Source organism: Phocoena sinus, chromosome 13 (genome assembly GCF_008692025.1).
Source record: "Phocoena sinus isolate mPhoSin1 chromosome 13, mPhoSin1.pri, whole genome shotgun sequence".
NCBI lineage: Eukaryota > Metazoa > Chordata > Mammalia > Artiodactyla > Phocoenidae > Phocoena > Phocoena sinus.
The window spans coordinates 87,867,630-87,893,178 of record NC_045775.1 but is presented as its reverse complement, the minus strand read 5'-3'; the positions used below and the strand labels follow the sequence as shown (position 1 = coordinate 87,893,178).

The 25,549-nt window shown below is 44.8% G+C and overlaps 2 protein-coding genes across 3 annotated transcripts in view; one reads left to right on the top strand and one right to left on the bottom strand.

Annotated features, from left to right (window-relative positions):
* LOC116764073 (collagen alpha-1(I) chain-like) lies at positions 1 to 24,083 on the bottom strand. The gene is made up of 5 exons (XM_032652278.1): positions 24,024 to 24,083; positions 6,950 to 7,084; positions 5,902 to 6,854; positions 2,493 to 2,676; positions 1 to 152 (listed from the first exon to the last, which is right to left on the bottom strand). The coding sequence occupies exons 1-4, from the start codon at positions 24,081 to 24,083 to the stop codon at positions 2,562 to 2,564; spliced, it is 1,263 nt and encodes a 420-aa protein (XP_032508169.1). The 3' UTR covers positions 1 to 152; positions 2,493 to 2,561.
* Positions 1 to 25,549, top strand: part of LOC116764502 — a 55,744-nt gene that overhangs the window by 1,278 nt on the left and 28,917 nt on the right. The gene's annotated exons all lie outside the window — the stretch shown is intronic.

The window sequence follows — 25,549 nt, the reverse complement described above, 5'->3', positions numbered from 1 at the left end:
GGAGGGGGGAAGAATCGCCAGTTTTCCGCTCCTTGTTTTGCGTGCCCGGCAGCGTCGCTTTTGACTGAGGTTAACTCCCTGTGCTCTATTGGACCAGATGCCATATAGAGCTGCTCCCTGAAGATCATTTGTTTCCTTGATGGGGAACATTTCTGAGCAGAGCATATTGGTTGCCATAGAGAGAAAAAGAAAAGGAAGAACACTGGTCACATTAAGCTATATGTTTGTGCACTGGGCTTTAGATAAAAGGACCTTGGCTCAGCCAAAGAGAAGAAGCCGAGATAGAGATTTCTAGCGCCACCAAAACTAGCTTTATTTTGTTTTGGACTTTTACAGTTGAAACATATAAGCTAATTTTATTTGTTGTTGTTAATTTTATATGACACGGTTTACTGAACAAAATAAACTTTGCAAGTGCTCGGGAGTCGCACTCTTGACTTGTCAGCAGGGGGCGCACTGACTCGTCTTAGCAGGTACCGTGCAAAATGCAGCTGTTTCAAAAGCAAATCTGCTCTTCCAAACTTGCCAAAGGAACAAATGCCCCTACCTTTCTATGCATATTCACAACGAGGAGTGAATTCATTGCAGAGCACAGCGCCTTAAAATAGAAGGACAGTGAGCGCCCCCCGCATCTCCCACCCAGCCCCTTCTGTGAAATGGCCCCGAAAGAAAAACAGTTCAAAAAACTATTCCTCCATTTCTTTCCGCAGAGTGGATGTAAGTCTGGAAAACAGAGTTGGGCTGTGAAAGCAAAAACACTTTACAAAATTATTAGGGGTATGTAGTGAGCTACCTCAGAAGCTGGCTTTCGGGTTGTATATTTTGGGAAACAGTCAAGAAGAGAAAAATACATTCTAAAGATCTTATCTACTAAATAGTGAACATTCTTCAACCTGATGCAGGCTTTGACTTCTAAATAAAAATCCAGCTCCTGGAGACCTAGTCAAGGCATCCTGGATCTCTTTTACTCCATTTGATATTTAATGGCTCCTTTAATTCTTCATACCTCCTCTGGCTGTAGAAAGATTTTGGATTTATCCTTGAAAGGCTTGTTAGGGAAAGGGGAAAATACAAAATAGCCATCCCTGAGAGGTCACTGTGCGCTTGAAACTTTTTGGCACAGTATGACTTAACACAGTTGCAGAAAAGTTCTAAGAGAGCACAGGCTTTCCGCCTCAGAGATTTTTAGATACAGACAAGGAAGACTGAACTTTATTGTGGGGAAGGATGAAAAGATAGGTGGAAAACTTCCTAAAATAGTGAAGGGCAAATCCTGCCCGGTCTGAGGAATTAGTCAGTTTGTCACTAACAATTTTCCCAAGGAGATTTGGAGAGCCTAAGAAAGGGAAGCCATGAGTGACTTGTGAGAAGCGGGCTTCCGTTGTTTAGCGGCTCCCCACACCTGTGAGTATGCCACCGAGCCTGCAGGAAGGGCCCCGGGCTGGAGGCTCTACCGTCCCTCTGGAGGAGCGGGAAAGACATCTTATCCTCTCGAACTCTACTCCAAGCCAGGCAGGTTCCAGCCAGAAGTTTTGCTTTGAAACTAACTTGAAAAAGTCAAGGTTTGGGTTTAAGTGGTATTTCATCTAGGAGGGCTGAAAGATTATGGGAATAACGTATGCAAAGGAGACACTTTAAAAAACATTTTAATTCCATGATTTTTTATCCAGGAGCTCTCACATTTAGAGTCAGGAAATGTACTATCAGGTCTGTGCGAATAACACAAAGTGGGAAATGGAAGAAACCGTGTAATTTGAACCCAAACATGGCTTTTTCTTCAGCTCTCCAGACATTTCAGACAAAAGACTTCTGGGGGAGATCCACACGCACTAGATCAATGCCTCAAAGCTCTAGGTTACTTTGCAGGCCCTGGGCTGCTAAATGCATTTTAGAATTATTCAGGAGAAAGGGCACTTTTCTGTTTAGCCAGGCATTTTGTAAAACACTTGTTAAGCAATAACTGTATATATCGGGAGCGTACTTTTTGGTATTACTTTTCACTAACCATCACTGGGATGGTCACTATCTTGGCTGCTCTGTATGTTCCTTTTCTATAAAGTTACTTTAAAAAAAACCTGGAAGAAAAAAAAGCTTGCTACTCATGATATCTACAATCTTAGGTTACCTCGAGTAAAGGAAATAGAAAATAATAATTCTGGGTAAAGCAACAAGTTAATTCGAGAACTGGCATATTATAGAGACTGCGTTAGCATTCTGTAATGATTTGGAGGTGGGAACAATCAAGCTGGGTATGAATTAAGATCCAAAGAGCTGGACAAAGCTACAGACTTTAAATTGCTGGGGATGGTGAAATTGCTTTTGCCAAAAGAGAGAATGAAGAACATTACCTGGGTCAGATGTACAGAATACAAACTGGGTATTTACTCATTTGCTTCCATTTGAGAATGATAAGGTGCTCCGTCCGGTGCCGTGGCAGTGCAGAAGCACATTTGCCGTTAGCATTTACAAATTAAAATGTGTAGCATACTCACCATCCACAGTGTGCTAGATCCAAAGGAAGGGCTCTTCAGTGGTAGCTTTTGGGTGGGAATGAGGATTTGTCATCTGGCTGGGCGGTGGGTGGGTTGTTTCTTGGTCTTGCTAAGTTTTGGGAAGTGTCCCGATGGTTCCTCCTGTGTGGTTCTTTGTATCACTTTGATAACTGATTTATCTGATCTGCAGGAAAGGAGCAAGCACTTAGTTCTCTTAGATGGGCTGAAAGGAGCAAATGATAAATTCAGACACTTGTGATGTCTCACCCTCAAGTAAGAAGCTTTACTGCTGATGCTTATAAGACAGCTTTAAACTACAGACCACCTCAGACTGTGGAATCTAAATTAAGAAGGCACGATAAGTTGGTCATCGAGTGTATGCTTTTAAAACAACCCATTTCCAACAGTTTGCTCACTGTAGCTGCATCCGTGCACCTGACAAGTCTGGTAATGAAAGCTACCAATCGCTAGGGAAGCCGTGGCTGACACAATGTGATGGACTATTCTTGCCTGTCCCCCCCTCACCTCCCCCCACCAACAGTGGTCTTGGAATTTAAATTCACAGGGTTAGGTAACAGAGAACCCAGCTGATTGACCAGAGTGATGATGATGATTTATTAACAAAAACATGTGGGTATGTCTGGCTAGAAAAATATTCCAAGGTCAACTTGGTGTTTTTGTGTCTGTGTTTTTAAAAACAAAATATTAACTCAGCTTTGCCAGAGGGGTGGTTGGATTTTTTTGAGCTTGTGGCCCTAACAGAATGAACTCTCCTCTCTTCCTTGAGGACACGCCCTGCCCAGAATCCCCCAGATTCCCTGTATAGCTTCTCCTTTCTGGGTTGGAACCAGGTAGTCTCCTGATGGATGTCTGTAGCACACCAGAAAAAGTGATTCTTGTACTTTAGTGCCTCTGTTTTGTTTTTTTTTTTTGATTTTTTTTTTAACACTTGAACTTAGCTATTGTCTGAGGAGCCGGGTGCAGATTGCAGCTCTATCAGGCTGAACGCTGCTCTTTTGGGCATTTCCCCCAAATGGTGCTCCTGTGGTGTCTTTTCTCCTGTGGATGCTGAAGCTCCCACTTCACTGCCCTGCTCCCTCCCTAGGCTCACCCTGGACTGTCAGCCTTAGGGGGTCTTCAAGGCTGGCTATTCTGCTCACTTTTAAAATACAGTACCAATATTCACTGATAACTGACACTTCGGATACTCTGTGGTTTGCAGCAATAAAATTCCAGCACTAAAATATCTGGCAAAGAGACTTTGGCGGTAGAACTAAACGACCTTGCTCATTGTAGCTTCATGCAACTGGGGCTTGTTAGTCCCCAGTTAAAAGTTCTGTGTCTGATTATAGCTTTGAAGGCCCACCTCCTCCCCCCAGATTTCAGGTAGGGAGCCTGGTTTCTCAACAAAGCCCAAGGGGAGGATCCCAAGCCTACAGTGGTGTTGGACAGCCCTCAGCTCTTAATTTAATATTATATCAGGGTGCAAAAAACCTCCAGAAGTCAAGGCGTGTGTTGTCCAAATGGCTTAGGCTCTGTTCCCTTTATTTGAAATTCACATCGCAGAAACAAAACAAGTAAAACTTCACTTGGAAAAACATTGACTATTCAAGTCTCCAAAATTCGAAAACACTGGTGTGTCAGTGCTAGGGTCCAGCAAGCGATTCCTTTCCAGGGTTAGGAAGTCAGATTGGGACGTTCCCTAGAAAGGTTTGCTTTGGGCGCGGGGGGTGGTGGTGGTGGTGGTGTCTCTCTTCCGCAGCCGCAGGGTCCCCCTGCCCGCCCCCTGCTGTGATTTGCGGTCCTCCGAAGCGGCTTCTCTCGAATAGGCGGCAGCTTCTGGGGGTCCCAGGGCCGAGCTCTGCTTCCTTAGACTGCATTTTATTTTACCGAGGGCACAATTTGCATAATAAAATGAAGAGGACCCATTCCTCCCCTTTTCTCCGTACCCACTGCCCGGCAAGGACTTTGAGACTGTTATCTGAACACCCTAAGCGGCCTTCAGAAGTAGAATTAGCATTGCTTTTCTAGGGGAAAAAGAAAACGGAAAGCGATTAAAAGCGAGAAGGCCAGGGGAGAGGGAGTAAAGGAGGAGGAGTGAGGTGGCGGAGAAAGCGGGGAGGGAGCGAGGAGCGCGGGGCCAGAGGCACAAAGGGGAGAGAGACCAGACGGGGTGCGGGCCAGCGACTAGGGAAACGCTGAGTCACCCTAACCGGTCACCGGGGACAAGGCGGCGAGATGCCGCAGCCCAGGAACAGCCGGTGCGCATCGCACCCCACCTTCTAGGCCTCCTTCCCGCCCGCCGCCGGCGGAGCGCGGCCGTGGAGCTCGGCGCCGCCCGCCCGCCTTTGTCACCGGCTCGGTGCGCGGCCGCGGGCTCCCGCGGCGGGCTTTGTTCTGGCGGAGCAGGGCAGGACCCCTCGCCCCGCCGCCCCCGCCCCCCCGAGCTGGGGAAGCTGGGGGTGGGGACGGGGCGAAGGGGACGGGGACCAGAGGAGCGTCGGCGGGCGCCTTGGAGCCTGGGATTTCCTGCCTTCGCTCTTTTCGTAATTGAGCTGTTCTCCTTCGGGGCGGGGGCCGGGCGGCGCGGGAGGTGCAGGACGAGCGGGAAAGGGGCGCCCGCTCTCCGCCTGCCGCGGGGGCGAGCGCGGCTAGCGGCGGATCCGCATTGTGTCCGAGTGTGCACGGCTGGAGGGGCGCAGGCATCGGTGCGGGAGGAGAGCCGCTGAATCTGGCCCCGCGTTCCAGGTTTCTGGCCAAGGTTTTGGCGGCTGCGGGGCGCCTCGGGTCAGTGCCCGGTTCTCCCCCAAGATCTGCTCTCGAGATGCTTTGGGACCGCGCGTGGGCACTGTGGACGCGCCCTGGGTCCGGGGGCTGCCCACGGGGAGCGCGCAGATCCCCGTCGCCGAGGCCTGTGGCTGGGGACAAAGAGGCAGACGGCCGGAGCGACCAGCGGGCGGGCGCGCACAGGCACCCAGGCGCGCACCCCACCGGGGCCCTCCCCTGGAGCCCCCGCGCCTCGGGGCCCGCGGCTCTGCGTCTGGAAAGTTCGTCCCTCGCACAGCCCGCTCCCTCCTCTCACCCTTGCCTTTAGCAAACGGCGTGGGATCGTGTGTCACCCTCTCCCTAGCCACCCCCAAAGGTGTGGGCAGATTGCAAGAGTTGCTGCTCTGTTATTGTTTGTCAAACAGGCCCTTTCTCTTGGGAGAGGGGCGAGGGGCATGTGGCGGATCCCGGGCCAGGATTACATTAATCAAAGCATTATTTCCCCAGAGAAGCCGAGCACAAATGAGAGTAAATCCTAATAAAATTGGATCGCGGAGAAATGGTACGCTTTAAGTAATCTGGGCCGCCTGGTAAAAAATCTCACGTTTATAAGATGTGGGTCTTTAAAAAAAAGTCTGCACACCTTTGGCCTTGGTTGCTGGGTCCGTATCGATCGGGACGGGGGACAGTCACCACCCCAAGTTCAGGTGAACTTCTGAAGTGAGAAAGGGACGTGGACACCCCGGAGTCCAAGGTTCTATTCCAAGGGTACTCTTGGCCCGGGCGCCCCTCTGGAGTATTTGCAGAGGCCCTGGGCCTGATCGAGACCCCTCGGTGCCCTGCGAGGACACGGACTCTTCCTCTGGGATCGTGGCTCCACCGTCCTCCTCTAGCGAAGCTGCAGGGCGGGCAGTCCCCGTGGGTGGCGGCGCGAAGCCCATCGGGCGGGCGGCGGGACTGCCAGGGCTCCCCGGCCCCCGGCCCAGGGCCCGCCCGAACAGGAAAGGGGGTGACTGCTGGGGAAGCCGGGAGCGCGGCTGGCCGCGGCACTTCTGGTACTTTCAGGTCGTCCCAGGCTGGAAGCAGGCTCGCACTTCGTCCGCCTCCGTCCCCCAGCTGGTAGGAAACTTTCCGATGTCCGGCGCGGCCGTGCGCTAGAGAAGAGCTCTCCTTCCCACCCAGAGCTCCGAGCAGGCAGGCAAAGCCCACCGTCCAGGAGGAGACCTCCCCGGCCAGCTCCCGTCCCCCTCCGGCCGCGGGACACGAGAGCGGACTAGCTGGTGACAAGCGGGAAAGCGCCGTCCCCGTCCTGCGGGCGAGCACCAGCCTCCGGACTCCGCGCGACCTTCCAGAGACGCGCGGCCGAGACCGCTTCCGCGCCGGCCTCGCGGTCCCTCCTCCGCGCCAGAGGCCGCGGCCCCGCGAGGGCGGCGCCCCCTGCAGGCCGGCGCCGGAGGAGCCACCGCGTCGCCCGCGGGTGGCCGGGCCGCGTGGGTTTCCCGCGCTGCCCACGGCCGCGCCCGGCCCGCGCGCACGCGCACAGCCAGCGCCCCCTCCGCACGCGAGCTGCCGGCGGAGGGGCGGGGGGAGAGCCGGCTGGAGGAGGGCGCAGGAGGGCGGCAGGAGAGCCGGGGGTGGGGGGGGGATCGCGCCGGGTCACCCCTCCCTGGCCTTTCCTGCCCGCTCCCGACCCCTCTCGGGTCGGGGCCAGGCAACCCTGGCCAGAGTCGGCGGCCGCGCGCCTCGTTCCCGGCCCGCGGGCTCCGGAGTCCCGGGAGCCTCGCTGTCCGCTCGCCGGGCAGGGCCGGGCGCCGGGAGGGGCTCCCCTGCGGAGCGGCAGGGAGAGCGGCTTGGAGCGGTGTGCCTGTGCGTGTGTGCAGGTGCGGTGTGCGTGGTGCTGTGTGTGTGTGTGTGTGTGTGCGCGCGCGCGCGCGAGGGCTGCGTGCGTGGGCGGCGTGCGTGGGAGTGCGGTGCGCACGCAGGGCAGGGCAGGAGGCGGTGAGGGATGCTCTGGTGTAGCTGTGAGATCTAAATCTGCCACCTAGAGCTCCCCCGCCCCCCGACGCGGGCGTCTCCTTCCTCCGCCTTCCATACCCTCTGAGCCCCAGAGAGATCCCTCTTGGGGTCCCGGCATGTTCATGGACCCCCGGACTCACGTGAGCGAGGGTGAGCCGAAAGGGACCGTGTCCGCTGAGAAATGCGACCGAGAGCCTTTCCAGGCTCCTGCCTGCCCTTGAGACGGGATTTCACCCACTGGGAAGCCACGTTTCAGGGGCTTGTGTATCTGCTTCCTCTCGGTCTTGGCCTTCAAAGGGGCTTGCGTGGAGGTTGTTTTTATTATTTTGGGAGGCATAGGGTGGAGGTAGGAACTAGTTGAATATCACTTTTGTGGGTCTCTTTAGCTGACCTGCCAGCCAGTTTGCGGGCTCCTTTCCAGTGATGGGAATTTTTTTTGGGGGGGCGGGGAGTGCAGACACCCACACCTTTTCAGTTCTGAAATAATGACTCTCCTTTCCTCCAATCTCTGATTTTCATAATTTCATACAGAACAGGGCTGTCAGTTATCTCTTATTAGACAAGAGGAAAGCAGCCTAATAGAAAACTTGGGCCCAATGAAATCCCTCCTTCTTACAACATCAACTAGCCTATCCAAGTTGTTCAACTCTCAGGGGGAACACGGGGCAGAGGGAATTCAGAAAAGGCTAAATATTTCTCTCCATCACTGAAAATATGAACCCAGTTGCCCACCTGTAGTTTTGATAACGTGACTTTCAGAGGATCCTAAAAATAAACTTTATAAATACTTTGTGTCCTCTTTCTGTTCTAATGTTTGCATCTGGGGATTTTCACTAATTTGGAAACACCATTGGTATATATGTTTTTGCTTCTTGGATTTAGATGGACATTATGTGGTTTAACTCTTAGCCACAATTCACTATAAGACCTCCTGTTCTGGAGAAAGGTTCTGAGTGAAATTTACTCACACTCACCTCAAGAGACCCTCACCAGCCAGTATCTTGATGCTATTTCCATCACTCCTTTTCATAAGATAGTGTGTAGACAGCTAAATTTTGGTAAAGAAGGTTAATGGTAAAATGTCAATGTTTAACAGGATGAGCTTTTGTCTTTGGATTCAAAGTTCAGCTTTTCTTTGAATTATTTATCAAGCTGTTTGCCCATAGGCCTTCCTAAGAGAAGGGCAAGGTGAAGGGGGGGGGACCACTCATTTATTTGAAGCATATGTTGACATAAGATTAAAAAACTAGCCTTTTGGAAAACAGTAATAAGTAAACCATGTCTATAAACACCCACCTTTGGGACTGTGAGAAAAAGCAAACCTAATTACTTTCGTAGAAAACAGCCTCAGTTAACAGTTAACTAAAATATTGTATGACAGTCCCTTGGAAGCTCCTCCTCCTTCAGTATAGGACCCTTTGGTAATATACACATATTTATACATGATGTAAATATACATATGCAGGAGGGTAGATGTTTATGTACATAACATAACAAAATATATACATACCCCAACTGAATACATTTGCATATAACATGCCCATGTGTACTATACCAAACTTCAACGAGTAACAATACATTCTATAACAGATAGTCCTAAAATAAGAGGAAGAGTGAGTGAATCTTATGCCTATTGAAAAAAATTTCAAAATTTCTTTTGAAATCTGAATTGCGCCAGCTGTAGATGACACCACAGGAGTCAGTTAGAAAAAATCCATGCACAGTATTAATATTTGCAGCACGCTCCATTTAAAAATACTATAAACGACTCATTTTACATAAAATAAAAAAGGGCACCCTACGTTAGAATTTAAAATATAAACATTCCATCTAAATTCAGGTACTTTTCATCTTTTTTTCCCCTGCAAATTAAATACTGTTGTCTTCGAACAAAAATTCAATTCGGCACACAATGGAAAAGAGCATTAGTTTTATTTTCCATTCTGCTGTAAGGAAAACATTTTTTAAGTAGTTTAATTCTGTGGGCCTTTATGTCATTAAAAGACATTCAGTAGTCTAGTGATAATTCCAAATGGAAAAGCAAGTTGGAGGTATATGTTTATCCTTGAAATGATTTGTGTAATATGGGATGACATCTTACTTATTTGCCTCTTTTTACATAGTATTTTGAATCTTTGCATTTTCAAAGACTTTTTTTGGTTGAAATAAGAATTACAGTTAAAATGAATACATTGGCAAGAATCCAAATGCCTGTTCACGCTGAGCAAATGTAAAGAAATATTATACCTGAAGGTTATGCTTGAAAAGTTATTTGTCCTCATTGATAAAAAGAATCAAAATGATAAAGTTTTGAAATCTCCTTGAGGACCGTGATAGGAGCTCTCTCGTGTAATGAGAGTTATTTTTACTGATATTACAAAATATTTTGTTGGCTTTCCTATGTTTATGTCAACGTACATTTCTTTGCTGAAAAACATATACGGTGTTTATGATGGCATTTATTCCCACATGTAATTTATTGCTTGTTTATTTCAGAGTATTTCAAAGACTGATGACTCATCGGTGGTGTCTAAATATTAGTGATGAGCTTGTGAAAATAAAAATCAGTTTAGCCGAAGTGCTTTTTGAGGTTTGTTTTTTAATTTCTTAAAAAAAAATTAAAGCTAAAATGATGGAAATACCACAAGTGAAAAAATTTTTAAAAAAGAATAATCCTTGGAAAGAAGTAAAAACATTTTACTCTAGATGGGGTTTAAAATCAAGTGTAAAAATAAGTTAGTCTTTTATTTTAGAAAGTTTTCTATCTGATGGTGTGGTATGATAGAAGGAGAAATAGGCTATATAATGATCTAAAATTGCACAACGTGTATTAAAAAATTTGGATAAAGAGTCATTCACTCCAAAATGTAAAAGAATCTTTTCTGTCGATTTAATTAATGAAGTGAGTAAAGGACTGTTTTAGTAAGCTCAAGTTACGTATACAGAAAGACTTGTAAGAATAAATACTTTGGTGTTCTGTGGCCGAAAAGCAGACAGAACTATAATATAGCAGATAAAACTCCCTAGAATGTAGACATCCAAGATCCAATTTTTAAAAAATTTGTCAGTTACAGAAAAGAAGGGAAAAAGCTTATTAACTCAGGGCAACTATAAGATGTTGACAGATATCAAGTTTCATAGCCAGCCAGGCTGTTAGAAAACTGCTCAGATGTCGGTGGAGAGCAAGTTACTCTGTGAAACCAGTTTCACAGTGAATTATCTTCTTAATAAATTTAAACTCCAGCTTTATAGACTAACCATTTTCTTCCTCTCTCCTCTACTTCCTCCCTCCCTCCCTCTCTGCCTTTCCTCCCCCGCCTTTTTTTTAAGTCTGTAAGCAGTTGGGTGAGACTGCTTTAGTGAGGTTCTGAACGACACCCAGGGGGATTTCAGGTACTCAGCCTCACTGTTTAGACACTATTAGTGACACACATCGAGGTGAGATGTATCTGTGCTCTCTCAAAACATTTATTTTCTTTCCTCATCCAACTACTAGCATCTTTTAAAGAGAAAACCAGGCAATGTCTACCGAAGGCAAAATAAGTCAGAGAATTTAATTAATTATTTGAAGAATTCAGGCATTGCTCCTCTTCCTTCAGCCTAGCTATTAAGAAAAAAAAAAAAGAGAGAGAGTGAAATTTGAACAGTCTAGATTGGCTATCTATAGTGATTAAATTTGTAAGCTAGCAACAAGTTCTAGAAGATCTTGCTTGATTCCACATTGTACCGCTGGAACACACACCTGAATGGACCTCCAGGTGAGGCAGTTACTAGATTTAAATAAAGAGAGTGGAGGGGGCTGACTTTCCAGCTTTGTCTGAGTACATTGATTGAAGTTATTAGATAATTGTTCACCTTTCTACTTAGCCCCATGAGAGGAGACACACACATATTGTAAAATACTTTAAATTAATGTTAAATAGTCCAACTGGGATTGCTAAAGTTATTTACATTTAGCAATGGATTAAAATGTTAGCATTATACATTTAATAAATTAGAATCTTGTACGCTCTGACTTGCAAACATCTGCTGAACACATTTTCAAGGGTCTTTTAGGGAGGACAATTTTCTCTGTGTAATTTGAATTCAAAGGTGCAGTCCCTTTACCTTCTCTGTGGGACAAAAATATGAGAGGAAATGTTATGTATTGTAGGTGGTAATTGGTCCATAGACTATTTTAAAGTAGTCTTTGGTAGAGTAGGATAAGATGTGGGTTTAGTTTATAGAACATTAGTAAACCTTAATTACAGGAGATTTTTAAAAAGATATCTAGTTGCAAATATTATTTTAAAAATAGCACCTAGAATCTATATTAATGAGCTTTGCTTACTTTCTCAAAAATTTCTGGAAAATTATGTCACTACATTTTGCATTCATCTAATTAAACAACTGAAATATTGTTCTAACACATAAGCTACTCCAAGAACAAATAAAATGTATGCCAGATAAAAAATATTGCTGATTTCATATCTGCTATAATAACAAGAGGGAGTGGCCAGGTGAAAACTATAGGCGAGTAATGCTTTATATTTATTTATAAAGTTGTTTTATTACGCTAACAGAAATTATGAAAAAGTGTGATAATCTTTTGACATTTTTCATGATTCCTACTTCTAGATGCGCCTAAAAATAGGGAAATACTTAGAGCTTTAATGTTTGCTTGCACAGAAAGTAAACATCTAGAAAAATGTAATGAATAAGTGGATGAAGGATATTTAACAACTGGGCAGTTAAACCTAAGATTGTACTTTTGCTATTTACAATTACTAGTCTAGTCATACTACCCTATTTTTTCCTTGAGCCTCCAAAAACTTACACAACGCGGAATTATTACAGAATCACTCATTATTTCTCACCCCAGACCCTTTTCAATGAAATAATGCCATCCACTGAAGATTTATGGCAAAACAAGATAATAGACTTATTATTGGGAAGTTCTCCTGTCATAAGAATTTACAAGATTTTTTGGAAATAATACCTTTAGGGATATCTATTTTGCTTCCCTTTTTTCTCATTTTAGAGTTAAGGCCTAATTTTCCATGTTGGCCATTGATCATGGTGGAGGCTGTTCAGAGGTAGCCATGTAATTTCTTTATCTTTCACCTGCAAATTACACACATTATTTTGCAGCTCAAAATAAGCATTCCCAATGAGTTGCATTCAGTAAATGTCTTTCACAGCATTAGTACAGAACTGAGGTACAAAAGAATATTAATCTAATACATTCCAAAATTCAAATACTTGTGATTAATAAGCATTATTATCTATAAATAAGGCCCTAATGATACTTTGGCAGTGTTGTAAACACAAGAATCAGAGGCAATTATTGTCATTATTGTTCAGTAAGTACTTCCCATGAATACCAAATGGGTATTGCTGTCCAGCTACTTGGCAAGTAAGGTTCCCATAAAGAAACAGCTGTTGTCCAATCAGGACTGGCTACTGTTTACTGCCCTTCACCCCAAATGCAGGGTCCTTAAAGAAAGGAAAAAAAAAAAAAAAAAAACCCAAACCCAAGCCATCAGAAGAGTTTTGATGCAATTAAAAAAATATCGTTTCTAATAAATATAAAAGCATCTTGAAAATAGTGCTGTTGTGAAGTACTGACGTTGGTGAATTGGATACATTAGCAACCATTGTGTTCGCGAGAAGGAAAGGTCCCATTTGTGAGGCTCCAGGCCCAGTGTGATGAGCTGCCCTGGAAGTAAAATCAGTGGACAACGAAAAATCAACGGCAACAACGTGAATTACCCTTCAAAGAGCATGGGCTTGAGCACGTCCTTACTTTTTTACCTTCCTCAGTCTACACAGAGCTCACCCCTCTCTATTAAACAGGACCAGCCCACCAGACCCAACTCTAAAGTGGGGTGTGAGTGTGTACGTGTGTGTGCGTGTGTGTGTGTGTGTGACCTGCTGCAGTACCGGTAGAGTAAGTTGCTCATGTTCATAGGGAAACGGACACAGTCACACATGCGCTCTGCACTCCGGCTCTTAGAAGTCAATGCCGGACCGGCCTTGGCTGCGTCCATGAGCTGATTTTAGCTTGCAGTCAATTCGGTGGCACTGGTTAAAAGCTAAGTTGGTTTTTTGTGGAGAGGGGAAAAGTTTCATATACATTTTCCTAAGGGATATATGCATTTAGCATCAAATGTAGAGTTGTCTATTTTTAAATTTTCTTGTGCCAAGCCTTATGCTTTAAAGATGTTATAGGTATACAGTGGGGGTAGGGAAGCATTGAACTGGTTTCCCAAGGCGTCTGAGAAACTTAGGAGGGCTTGGGTGGCAGCGGAGTAGGTGATGCGGAAGAAACCGCCGTTGGCAGTCAATTTGCGCGAGGGTGTGGTCTTTATGGAGCATGCGCCGTGCGCCCACTGGAGGTACAGACTCTCCACGCCCAACCTCCGACAGACCCCTGGGTACCAGCGCTTCAGGTTTGATGGGGTTTCCCCTCTTGCCCTCAGAAAACTGAAACAGCCGGGATTCCGTTGTCCTCTCAGTAAACTGGGAGGGCGACCAGGTAGAGTGTCAACCTATGAGGTCCTTCTGTCCTTCTGAAAATGTTCTTGCCACCGTTGCCTGGGCTTTGTCATGGGAGCGAGGTAGCCACGCTTGGGGATGCAGGTGGCTGGACTCCAAAGCTGTTGCTGATGGGAAACAGTGGATTCTAACCCGGGACCTGGCCACCCTCTTCTCTCTCCCCTCTTCTCTCTCTTCCGTTTTGAACTCCTCTGCATGGGCTGGAGGGTAAATGGTCCACCAGGACTCATCAGCTTGTGTTCATCTCTGATTTGGGGAAGATGAGAAAAGGTGAGCTCTTCCAAGCAAATCTTTTCTCGCTTTCAAGCATATAAAGACTCAAAAGAGAATTTCTATGACAACAACAGTAATAATAAGAACCACATGTTACTAAGGACTTACCATGTACCAGGTATTGAAACATGGACCTGTGTGCATTGTCCTAGTTAAGCCTCTAAACACCCCTTGAAATGCAGCCTGTATCCCAGTTGGACAGATGAGCCAACCGAGGCTTCCAGGGGCTAAGTTACCTGCCCAAGGTCCCGGAGTGGTGGTACCCAGTTCTGAACTTCGGTCACGTCTCTTGGAGACAAGGTGCTTTTACCAGTGATGCTTTACTGCTTTGCAAATTCTGGGACCCTGCTGCCTTCTCCCCTTCTTGGAGATCCCCAGATGTCCCCTCTTTGGGGCCACCTCTGTGCTTGCCTGCCAAGCAGTCCTGTGACATTTGTGAGTGCAGCGTCCCCAGCAGTCTCACGTCAAAACCAGGATGGTGGGCTTCCCTGGTGGCGCAGTGGTTGAGAGTTCGCCTGCCGATGCAGGGGACATGGGTTCGTGCCCCGGTCCGGGAAGATCCCACATGCCGCGGAGCGGCTGGACCCGTGAGCCATGGCCGCTGAGCCTGCGCGTCCGGAGCCTGTGCTCCGCAACGCGAGAGGCCACATCAGTGAGAGGCCCGCGTACTGCAAAAAAAAAAAAAAAAAAAAAACAAAACAAAACAGGATGGTAAAGGTTCTTGGGACCTCTGTGTACACTAGTACCATAGTGAGCCCCGTCTCCCAGCCCTCCGTGATCATGAGGGCAGAATAAGGCTCCGTAAGACTTCACGGATTCACCAGAAATGAGTATTACAATTCGGTTTGGATGCCCCATTAACACTGAGGCATGGCAAGTTAAGGGGCATGGGTGTGTATCTATAAACCTTGCACTAAATAGACAACAGTAGTGTGTCTGTTTCTCTGTATCCGAGCACCCTGGGGAGGAGGGTAACCTACTGATGGGAAGCGCCATCCCTAAACGTGATGTTGGCTCTGAGTCCGGAGATGTCTCTTCTTCCAGGCTGACGGAGGAGCTCGCGGGGCCGCTTCGCTGCTTCTGCTCCTCTCTCGGCTCAGCCCGTAAACACCTTCGCAGGGACCGTGCGGATGCCTTGCAGCCACAGGCAGAGCCACTGTCTTTAACCTTCTCACCGATGCGGCATCATTCGGAGACAAAGGAGCTGTTTCAGGCGAGCCCGGGATCAATCAGCGAGGCCGGACTCTGTGCCTCCCCGGGGAGCGCCTTGAATCTGGGCCACGGAGCAGAGTGTGCAAGCCTGGTTCCCGGCGAGAGGGAAAAGATGGGGTTTTGTTTGGGGTCCGAGAGGAGATAGAGTCGGCTGTGGAACCCTGAGAAACACAGGTGCTCCACTTGTGACCGTGACATCAAGGTTGAAAAAAGCTCTGCAATGATTTCATTCTGAATGAAATCTTCCTTGCTGCCACGGGTCCCCAAAGGGCAAAATGTTATTTGTAAAGGTCAAAGTGAAAAGGTTACTTGGCTTTTAGAAAATGACTTTCACCAAGTTATTAATTAGTTATTAGTGACTTAATATGCTGCCTCATTCCAAGAAAGAATTTGCGGCAGTTTATAAAAATATGTGACAGGGGAAACTAATTTGGGGAAAATGAGGCAGGTGAAGTCAGCATATACTGATACATACCCTCAAATGCTTACTCTGTCTAGTGATGTTAGGAAGTCATGACGTGAGACAGGGTTTGCTTTCTCCACAGCAAAAAACAGAGGAAAAGAATAAAAAAAGAGTTTTACAATAAGCTATCAATCTATGTTAACTTTTATTTTAAAAAGGCACTCTTTTCAAGATGAACTATCAACTACATCTGACTTGAATGTATTTCCTAAACATCTTTGATATAATATCTAACCTCCAAGAAAATGTTCTGAAAGGAATTCACTACGCTATCTTTTGTTTTAAAAACGAAAATGCTAACCTTGGGTCCATTAGGATTTTACATTGGTGAAAAAGTGTTATGATATTCTTTGACAATTTTTAATGCTAGCAATTGGCATTTTACTTCCTATGTTTACTTCCCATAAGATAATTTGACACTTTGCAAAATATAGATCACGTCTGCTTCTTCTCAGTAAGTCGCAGGAAATCAATAAGTGATATATATTTTGCTGTTCCTTCTATTTTTTGTTTAGGTAGTCAAGAGGCAGGTAGCATAGAGAACTCAGTAAGGTTCCGTATCTTCAGGGGTGTATAAATTCATGCAAAAAGCCACAAGTAGCTTAGTGGCGTGGCTCCCTCGTGCCACCTTTCTGGTCTCAGTTTCTCGTCTATTAAATCAGGGCATGGGATTTACTTGATCTCTGAGTTGCCTTCTAGTCATAAAATTCTGTGTTTTGAATTTTCTGTCATCCTAAGGATCCATTAATGTAAGCATGATTTTTAAATGTCTAGTTATATTTCAATTGATACAGAACTTGCATGGAAAGGAGATTACAGGGCAGGCTATTATGCAGAGTAAATCAATAAAATGAAAATGTATCCATTGACAACATTTGTATTTTCACCTATTACAGAGCCGTGCCATCTCTTTGAATACAATACACTTTTATGCCCCATTAAAGCATGCTTGACATAGCTTTCAACTACTTGCAAATGCTGAGAAGTTGAAAAACATAACATTTACAAAAGATACATCTGGTGCATATTTACATGACTTGGAATAAGGAATCATTTAAATACTGCTGAGCCATCTCCATATTAGGAGAAACGATATTCCACGTCCATATGTGAAATCGGTAGTAAAATACATGTAGGTTTAAATTTCTCTCAGGCATTTTTTTTTTTTACTTTACACATGTTAGAAATATGGAAATATTGATTAGGACTCAATTCATCTATTTGAGTTGTTGGGATTGCTTTCTCCCTGAATTTTAGAGATTACATTGTGAACTCTAGTTTCTATTCTAGAGGAGATAAGTTTTGAAAGGGGTTGAAAGTAGCACTTTCTACTTAGAAAACTTGCTTCTTCAGGTATAGGAGTTCTTAACCTGGGGACCATGGGCCCGGTAACGTCCAGAGGCAGGCTTCAGAGGCTCTGTGACCCTCCTGAGTTTCTATGCAAACAGTGGTGTGTATAGATATGCAGATCATCTTTTTTTTCCCCCTCTGGAAAAGACCTAACTTATATTTGTATCTCAAAGAGATATGGCCCTGGTGTAGTAGAAAACTTAGAATCATAAGAAGTACTTGGGGTTACCCCTTACTAGCTGTTGGACCCGCCTTCCGCAGGCCTTACCTGTCAAGTAAAAGGATTGTACCAGATAATCTTAGATGCCCTTTCCAACACCAGCATTCTCCAGGCAGAAACTTACCTCCATCTACCTAAATGCTTCAGCCACTAGTGCCCTCGGCATCTGTTCTATCCTCTGCGTTCCTTTCTAGGTTGTAACTGTGGAGTTTCTGCATGAAGTCTAGGTGAGACTACGCTGAATAATATGCAGGGCTGCATACATAGCAAAGCTGGGGAAAAGAGCACACCTACAAATTGTACAGCTCTTCTAGAATGCCATGTGGTACAGCATATGAAATATAACTTGTACCCTGCAGCTCGCACACACACTTTAATTAATGTTATGGGCTGTGCTTTAAACTGAGAGAAGTGAGAAAATCAAGGTTAAGGATGCTCTGTTCTTTACTATGTAGAAGGAAAAAAGAGACAGCTATGTAAATGAAGGGTTTCTCATCTCCTTGTCAATTTCTTATCTGTTGTCAGTTTGAAAGATTTCTAAATCAGAAGAATGCTGAAGATCTGTTTTCCCATCAGTTTTGAGCCTAAGGAATTTGGAGCTGGAGTTCTGAGCCAGGAAATAGTCCTGTTTTGAATTCAGAGGCTCTACTGCTGAGCACGGATGCCAGGCTGATGATAAATTCCAAGAGGTTCAGCTTGATATTTCAACCCCAAGGTCAGAGAGAATTCCTTGGAGTTGGGCAAATGAAGAAAGTGAGTGTGGCCGGGGCGTCTCCAGCGGTCGCCCTGGGAGAGGAGCGCCTCACCAGGTTGTGGCGATGTGGTCAGCTAGGAGAGACGCACCTCTACCAAGTAGAATATTGTGGTAGTGGGCACCGCTGGCCTCAGGCAATATGGTAACTCTCAATTTCTATATATTTCACGTGGCGTAGCTCCAACATCAAGAAGGCTTTCTAAAATTTTCACTTTATAGTTAGTGATTATGGTACCATGTAGACCCAACCTCCGAAGCTGATATGATCTATTGTGCAAAAATTCTTAATTTGAGAGGTATTTGTTGGACAGATTCTCTCAGGTGTATTTATTTATTTTTGAGCCCTTAAGATGGATTATGACAGTGTGGGCTAACTCCACACGCATGCTGTACACCAGATTCCAAACTCAGAGGCTGGCACTCACCCCACCTTTCTTTACTCTCATTCCCCAGATATTTTTCTGTATTGCAGATTTATTAACAACTCATTCAATACAACAAGAGGTGATGACTTTTTCTGAGTTCAAACCCCCAAAAGAGACAATTTTTCCGGGGGGCGGTTTGAAAGGGTCCTCTATCGAGATGGCTCTGGTCATTAACTTCATATGAAGTCTGAAATATCACATACATTGTGATGTATCCTAATGACACTAGGAAATCTGGGCACCTTGGGATTTATTTACTATTAATTCGTCTTTCTAATGGTTGACAGAACTTTTCATGACCAATTGAAATGATAAAAAAAGGAGACATGATTAAGGATTGAAATATCACAGACCTAATTTCGATGAGGAAATAGACAAAAATGTATTTTTTTCTAAAGGATCATAACCGTAATGTTCCAAAGCATTGTCAAAAGCAGAACTACATCCTGCACTGAATGTCTTCTGAAGCCATTGAGTTATGGCTCTGCCCCTTACCGTTGCTCACCTTGATGGAAAGATGTTTTGATTCAGCCTGCGTCCCAGGCGACCCCAGGAGGTGGGAGGTCCGAGTCAATTCGGGTAGTGATGTCATGTTTTCATCTCTGGAAGGAAGGAAAATAAAAGACTGCCAACGTTCGATGGCGTTTTGTCTACCTTGGAAGAGATCTGAGTGACCAAGTTTTGTCCCCTGGAGTTCCGTGTTCTGCCACAGGGAAGAGCAGCCACGCCGGGCTTTGTTAAATGACATTTGAGCTTTCTACCTTGGCATATTCTCATGGGAAAACCTCTGAGCGCACGGATAAAGCAACCACAGTAAAACTGAAGGGCATGCTGTCGATGACATTAGTTGGTTTAGGTTAAGTATAACCCCGTCCATCAACAGTGTATCTGTTTATTCGTAGGCGTTAACACTATTTGAATTCCAAGAAGAAGTGAAATAAAGTGTGTCTACAGCTCCTTAGAAGAAACTGCCTTAGAGGTTGAAAGGATCGTTACCTCCTTTCAACGGGAGATCCTGAAATGGAAGGTGACAGAGAATAAACGAACGAAAAAAGATCTCTGACACTCCCTGTGAAGCACCTTATTCAGACTTTCCCAAGTCCCTTCCCTAAGTCCTGGGCGATCCTGCTGTACTTAAGTACCTACCTTATTTTGATTTGGAAACCTCATTTGTTTACAATGGTAATTTGGGGGTTGGATAGCATGATTCAGACTGGGGATGGAATTCCACCTTGGGGTGGTTATGCATTTGCACAGGTGAGAACTGAGATCCTCTGCTGGGGTTTCTAGTCTGGGGTCTGCCTAGAGAATGTTTTCTTCTGTCTCTTGAACCTTATTTATGTATGTCTGTGAATTCCAGAGCAGTATTGCTAAGTAAATATGAGACAGGCACCTGGATGGGGAAAAATATCGTTGTTCAGCCACCTCACGTCTCTCCAGTGAAGGCACTGAGGCCAGAAATCTCTATGATTCTTCTCTAGGAGTTATTTACAAAACACCACCATGAGATTACAAAAATGACCAGGACAGTTTCCTAAACTATATTTTGCATTCTAGGATGGAAAACGTGATCATTTTAAATATAAAAATATTTCCTTTACTTACTAGCTGTTCTAAGAATACTATACATGGTCTTAAGTTTCCGCTTTTCCTCATGTTATCAACCAGGAAGGTTTTTCTGATGGAAAAGATGATTAAAAGAGATCAGGAAGTGTGCCTTTTAAAGGTATGATTCTTCATAAGAAAAGGCATGGGCTACTAACTTATCTAGATAAAGTGGCCTGGGCTATTAAGTTACCCCTTCAAATCTGGGAATTTATGGATGAACACTCACTATGCAATAGTGAAGATTCATGTTATAGGTCCAGAATTTAAGAAAAACCATTTTGCCACTGATCTGCAGTGAGGAAGCACTGCAAATTAATTACTGTTGAGGAAAGCACATCGTGTGTCTATATCCTTAAACAGCTGGCCTGTGTGGACTGAGATGAGTGATAATTCAGCTATAAGTTCCAGTTAAATTGGTGAACCAGTTAACTCAGTAAACAAATTCCTTAGAGCTAAGTTAAAAAAATAAATTGGATGATTCAAGTAGATCAAAGTCAAAGAATGCTATAAAGGAGTATGGATGTGCCTCCCAAATGATGACTACCTTGTGATGCCATTTGCAAAGAAGCGGAGAAAGAGATTGCAAACATTTTTGTCAATTATTTGAGACGAACGTGTCCATTTTTGGGTACATAAAGTAGGAAAGTAAGTGGAGAAAAAGACTAGCTAAAAACCTGGAGGTTTACACTAAAAATCTTTTTTAGAAACCCGCATGTGTTTTGAATATTAAAAGGCTTTCCTTTCTCTTCTTTCGGTTATGCTTTTTTAAGTAGCTAATGGTTTTATCGGCATCTTAACCTGAGTCAGATGATTTGGCCCTTGATGATGTTTCTAGTGCCTCTGACGTCTGTTTCAACTTGTTTTCTAAGGCGACAGTGAGTATATACTTTTATGCAGAAATAATTTTGGCCATTTCAAACCCCTCAGTTTTAGGTTTATTTATTTTTTTCCATTTTGTTCCTTGGATTTTCTTTCCTTTTGTCCTTACCCTCTTTTTAATATTTAAAATCAATCTCCCATGCCCACATTCGCTGTTCTTTGCTTTGCTCCGTGGTTCCCTTCTTTCCCAGGGATATTGCTGGATTTCTTCTCTGCCCCACCATCAAGTTTCCCTCTCAATGTCCCATAGGCATCTGTTGCCTCCCCTTTATCCCTGCATCCTTATCTTTTCCTGTTCTCTTTGCTTTTATGGATATGGTATGCTGTCTTCTTCACATAGATATTTCCCAAGCTATTAGAAATATCAAACCAGTCAGTGTTGACAGACAACTAGGTTTTGTAGTTTTCATTTAGTTTGTAGGTAGACTTGCTCCCTAATTTCTTTTCCACAGTTGCTCAGTCCTTTCCTCTTTCTTATGTGCACAGATCCTGTCTTTCTTCCTCACTTGCCTTGGTGAGTCCTTGGTTGTGGGCTGGTGGGCTTTGGTTCCACCGTGGAGATTTCTGCCAAGCCCACTTCACATGGGCAGTTTAGGACAGCCTCTCGTCGGCTAAATCGATGGTGCGTCCACACCCATCCCAGGAAGACACCCTAGGTGGGGCATCGCAACGTGTACATGTTGAGTCAACAGACAGACAGTCAGGGTTCTGTCCGTGGCTCTCCCCTCGCCACTGTTGGTGTCGCCTTGGGTAAACACTGAATTCTCTGTGCCTCTCTGCATTCCTGAAGATAATAACACCCAACTCATAGGGTTTTTGTGTGAGTTGTATACTCGCAGCATTTCCAGTGTATGCTAATTCCCTCTGTACTTAGAGGTTGCAGAAAACTTAAAGCCTGTAAGTTAGACACAGCAGACACGCTAGATGTGAGGGGAGAAATAATGCTGTGAATGTAGCACTTCTAGTGTTTCAAAGTATATTCATATCGTCCATTTCACTTCATCTTTACAATGACCCCGAGGGCTGCTGAGGACTCCCGTCCCCTCAACAGTGGCCCTCGTGGGGCCACTGTTGCCATATGATTCACTTGGGAGGAAAGAAATGCCCACTAAAAAGCCACGTGGATATTATGAAAGTAATGGGGACAAAAAGGTCGTCCTGAGTATAGAAAATTGGAGCCATTCAGCCTCATAGAAAAGAGGAGTTTTATGTTTCATTCCCAAGTTCAGAGAAAAGAAAACCTTTCCTTTTCTTTCCTCTTTGCTGTTGTTGGCAAGACTCTGTAAGACGGCAACTCACATAGAAGGCACACACTGGGCCAGATTTTCAAAGAGCCTCTATGCTTTGCATGTGTTAGATTTTTTCATGCAGAGCTGCAGCTCTGGGTGGTGGGGAAGTTTGTGGGGTGGAGGGGAGGGTGGGCACAGATGGCTTTTCACATGTGCCACCTCACTTTGAATGAGGAAATGTACTAATTTTGTGAGACTTAGTTTTCTTAAAAGTAGAGTCCCTCAAGAAGGCTTATATCCTGAGCAGTGCAGTCTTTAAATGAACAGTTCTGCAGATGAGACGCAATCTGGGTCTGTCTGGTGGACAGTGGTGCAAAGGTGCTTTATTGTTGGAAACAGAGCTCAGCTAAAGAGACTCCAAATTACCTTGCAGTCCACGTGGATTACGGTGACTTCCAGTTGCTTGCAGGTCATGTTATACCTTTTTCCTGGGCACTGTTTGCTAGGATAGACCTTTTCTAGGGAACGATTAAATGCCCCACAGTTAGTGATTTGATAACAGAGCCTCGAGGATTTGGTTTAGTCTCAGAAACATGTAGGTTCCTTCTTTCCCACGTGACCACCAGTGACTTTAAACTCTCTTCCTTTGGCTCTTTGCTCGTTGTATCTGTTCAGATAGAGAAGGTTATGCTGTGGTAGAAAAAGAACCATCAAAATCTCAGTGGCTGTACAGCAAAAAGTCTGTTTCTTTTTTTAATTAAAAATTTTTTTTTATTGAAATATAGTACAATATTGTGTTAGTTTTAGGTGTATAGCAAAGCGATTCCGTTATTTAAATATATATATATATATATATATATATATATATATATGTATGTATGTATGTATGTGTGTGTATTGCAAGTCTGTTTCTTGATTCCATTTCTTGTCCATTGTGGGCTGGAAGAGGTGTCCGCCAGCTGTAGACATTTAGGGACTCAGGGTGCTGGGGCCCTTCTCTGTACCTGGTCCCCCACGTGCCACAGCAGGGGGAAGGGGACCTGGTGAAGCTTGCCCTGGCTTCTACAGCTTCTGCCCAGAAGAGCCACCTGTCACTCCTCACATCTCATTGGTCAAAAAAGTCATGTGACCATGCCTGACTTCAAAGTAGTTGGGGCCGTTCAATCCTACTCTGAGCGTAGAAGGAGGGGAAGAGAAATGTAAATAAACCGCCTCTGACGACCTTATCCTCGATTACACAAGTCTACACAGGGAAGGGATTTCTCTATATTTATTGTAATTAGCACTGCAGTGTGCATTTCTCTGCCCCAGACATTTTCGAGCCTTGCTAAAACAGTGTCACGTGTCTCCACAACAGTCTCCAAGCATTGACTGTTCTGCATCCTTGGACTCTTATGATACTTTGGAATGCTTTCAGTAACAATGATTAGAATGAAAATAATAGTGAAGAATAAAAAGTCACTCACAGAGAGAAATACACCTCTTAATCAGTTGCTTAAACTCCACTTCTTTTCTTTCTTTTGAAAGTGCCTTTCAAGTGTTTATCAAAGAACATCTTTGTGATCAGATTAATCAACAATTGATGGGTGAGGAAGCTAAGACTCAGAGAAGATAGGTAGAGACCTTTCAAATCTCTGATATGTGAGTTCAAGTGTTTAATTCATTTTCTGGGATTTGACTAATCACCACCCCCCCCTCACCACCACCATCCTTACCACCATCTCCATCACCACCACCACCCTCACCACCATCTCCATCACCACCATCACCACCGTCACCCTCACCACCATCACCCTCACCACCATCTCCATCACCAGCATCACCCTCACCACGATCTCCATCACCACCACCACCCTCATCACCATCTTCATCACCACCATCACCATCACCACCATCTCCATCACCACCATCACCCTCACCACCATCACCCTCACCACCATCTCCATCACCACCATCACCATCACCACCACCCCCCTCACCACCATCTCCATCACCGCCATCACCATCACCACCATCACTAGTACCACCATCTATCATTATAAACACACATTTGTGTGACCCATATAATGTTTCTCTTCACACCATCATGGGAGCCATAACATCGGTAAGATTTTTAGTAATTTTGTTATTTTTTTTCCTACATATTGCCGAATCTAGGAATTAAAAGGTCATGGAAGAAAGTGACAACTCAGAACTGTCTTCAGGACTGAGTTTGGATTAAGCCTATCTGTTACCCTCTTCAATTTGCATTTTTTTTCTTTTCATTTTCTTCCTGTGGTACTTTCCTCCTTGAAACTTGAAAGAGAACCAGAGCTAAAAAATGACATGCTCCATGGCCTCCAGGTCCCAGGAAAGGGCTGTATTACTGCAGCACTGACTTTAAGTCCTTTACCACAGACATCACTCAGAGATTAACAGAGTGCACAGGTGTGGGGAATTCCCTGGAGGTCCAGTGGTTAGGACTCTGCCCTTCGATTGCCAGAGGACCTGGATTTGATCCCTGGTCAAGGAACTAAGATCCCACAAGCCACGTGGGGTGCAGCCAAAAATAAATAAATAAGTAAAGTGTACAGGTGTGGCTCGGATTTCCAAAGATGAGGCTATTTTTCCTGCCATACTCTGCCCAGCAGCCAGCAGGGGAAGCTAGAAGGACCAGTCCAAAGGAAAGTGGCACAATTACCCAGTGAATCAGAATGATTTAGCAGAATCATTGCAGTTGGAAGGTTTTACTTCATGAGTTTGCCTGTCTGCTCTGATTTGGGTGTGATGCTCTGGGCCCCTGGGAATAGTGTTCAGAGTGGGCTTTCTTTGGAGGTGATTCCATTGCCCACTGAGCTGAGGAGATGAACGTTCTGTCGTAGCCTCTGGCTTATGTGGGAAAGATGGCATCTTTGACCCTTGCCCGTGGGCTATACTTTGTGTCTTTAAACACCGTTGCTGGCTGAGGTAATGGTGGAGAGTAGAAGGAATCTGGCCCAAAGCTAAAGCCCTAGAGCTTTACCCGCCCCCGCCTCCCACCCCCCAAATATTAACAAAACAAGGATGTTATTAAATTACCAATCCTGGCTCCAATTGAACATATGCCAAGAATTCCATGCTTCCACCTCACATAATACATTTTATTTTTCTTTTGGGGATTTGTTTTCTGAATCAGTTTACTTCTTTGTGGCCCAATAATCACCAAATGGAATTCTCTCCATCTTTCATCCTTCATCATTAGGAAAAAACACAGTATCATTTTCTGGCAAGAAATAAATATCTCAAAATGAAAGACAATATTTAGTGACCAAAAAAAAAAAAAAAAGAATCCCTCAAGAGCACTATT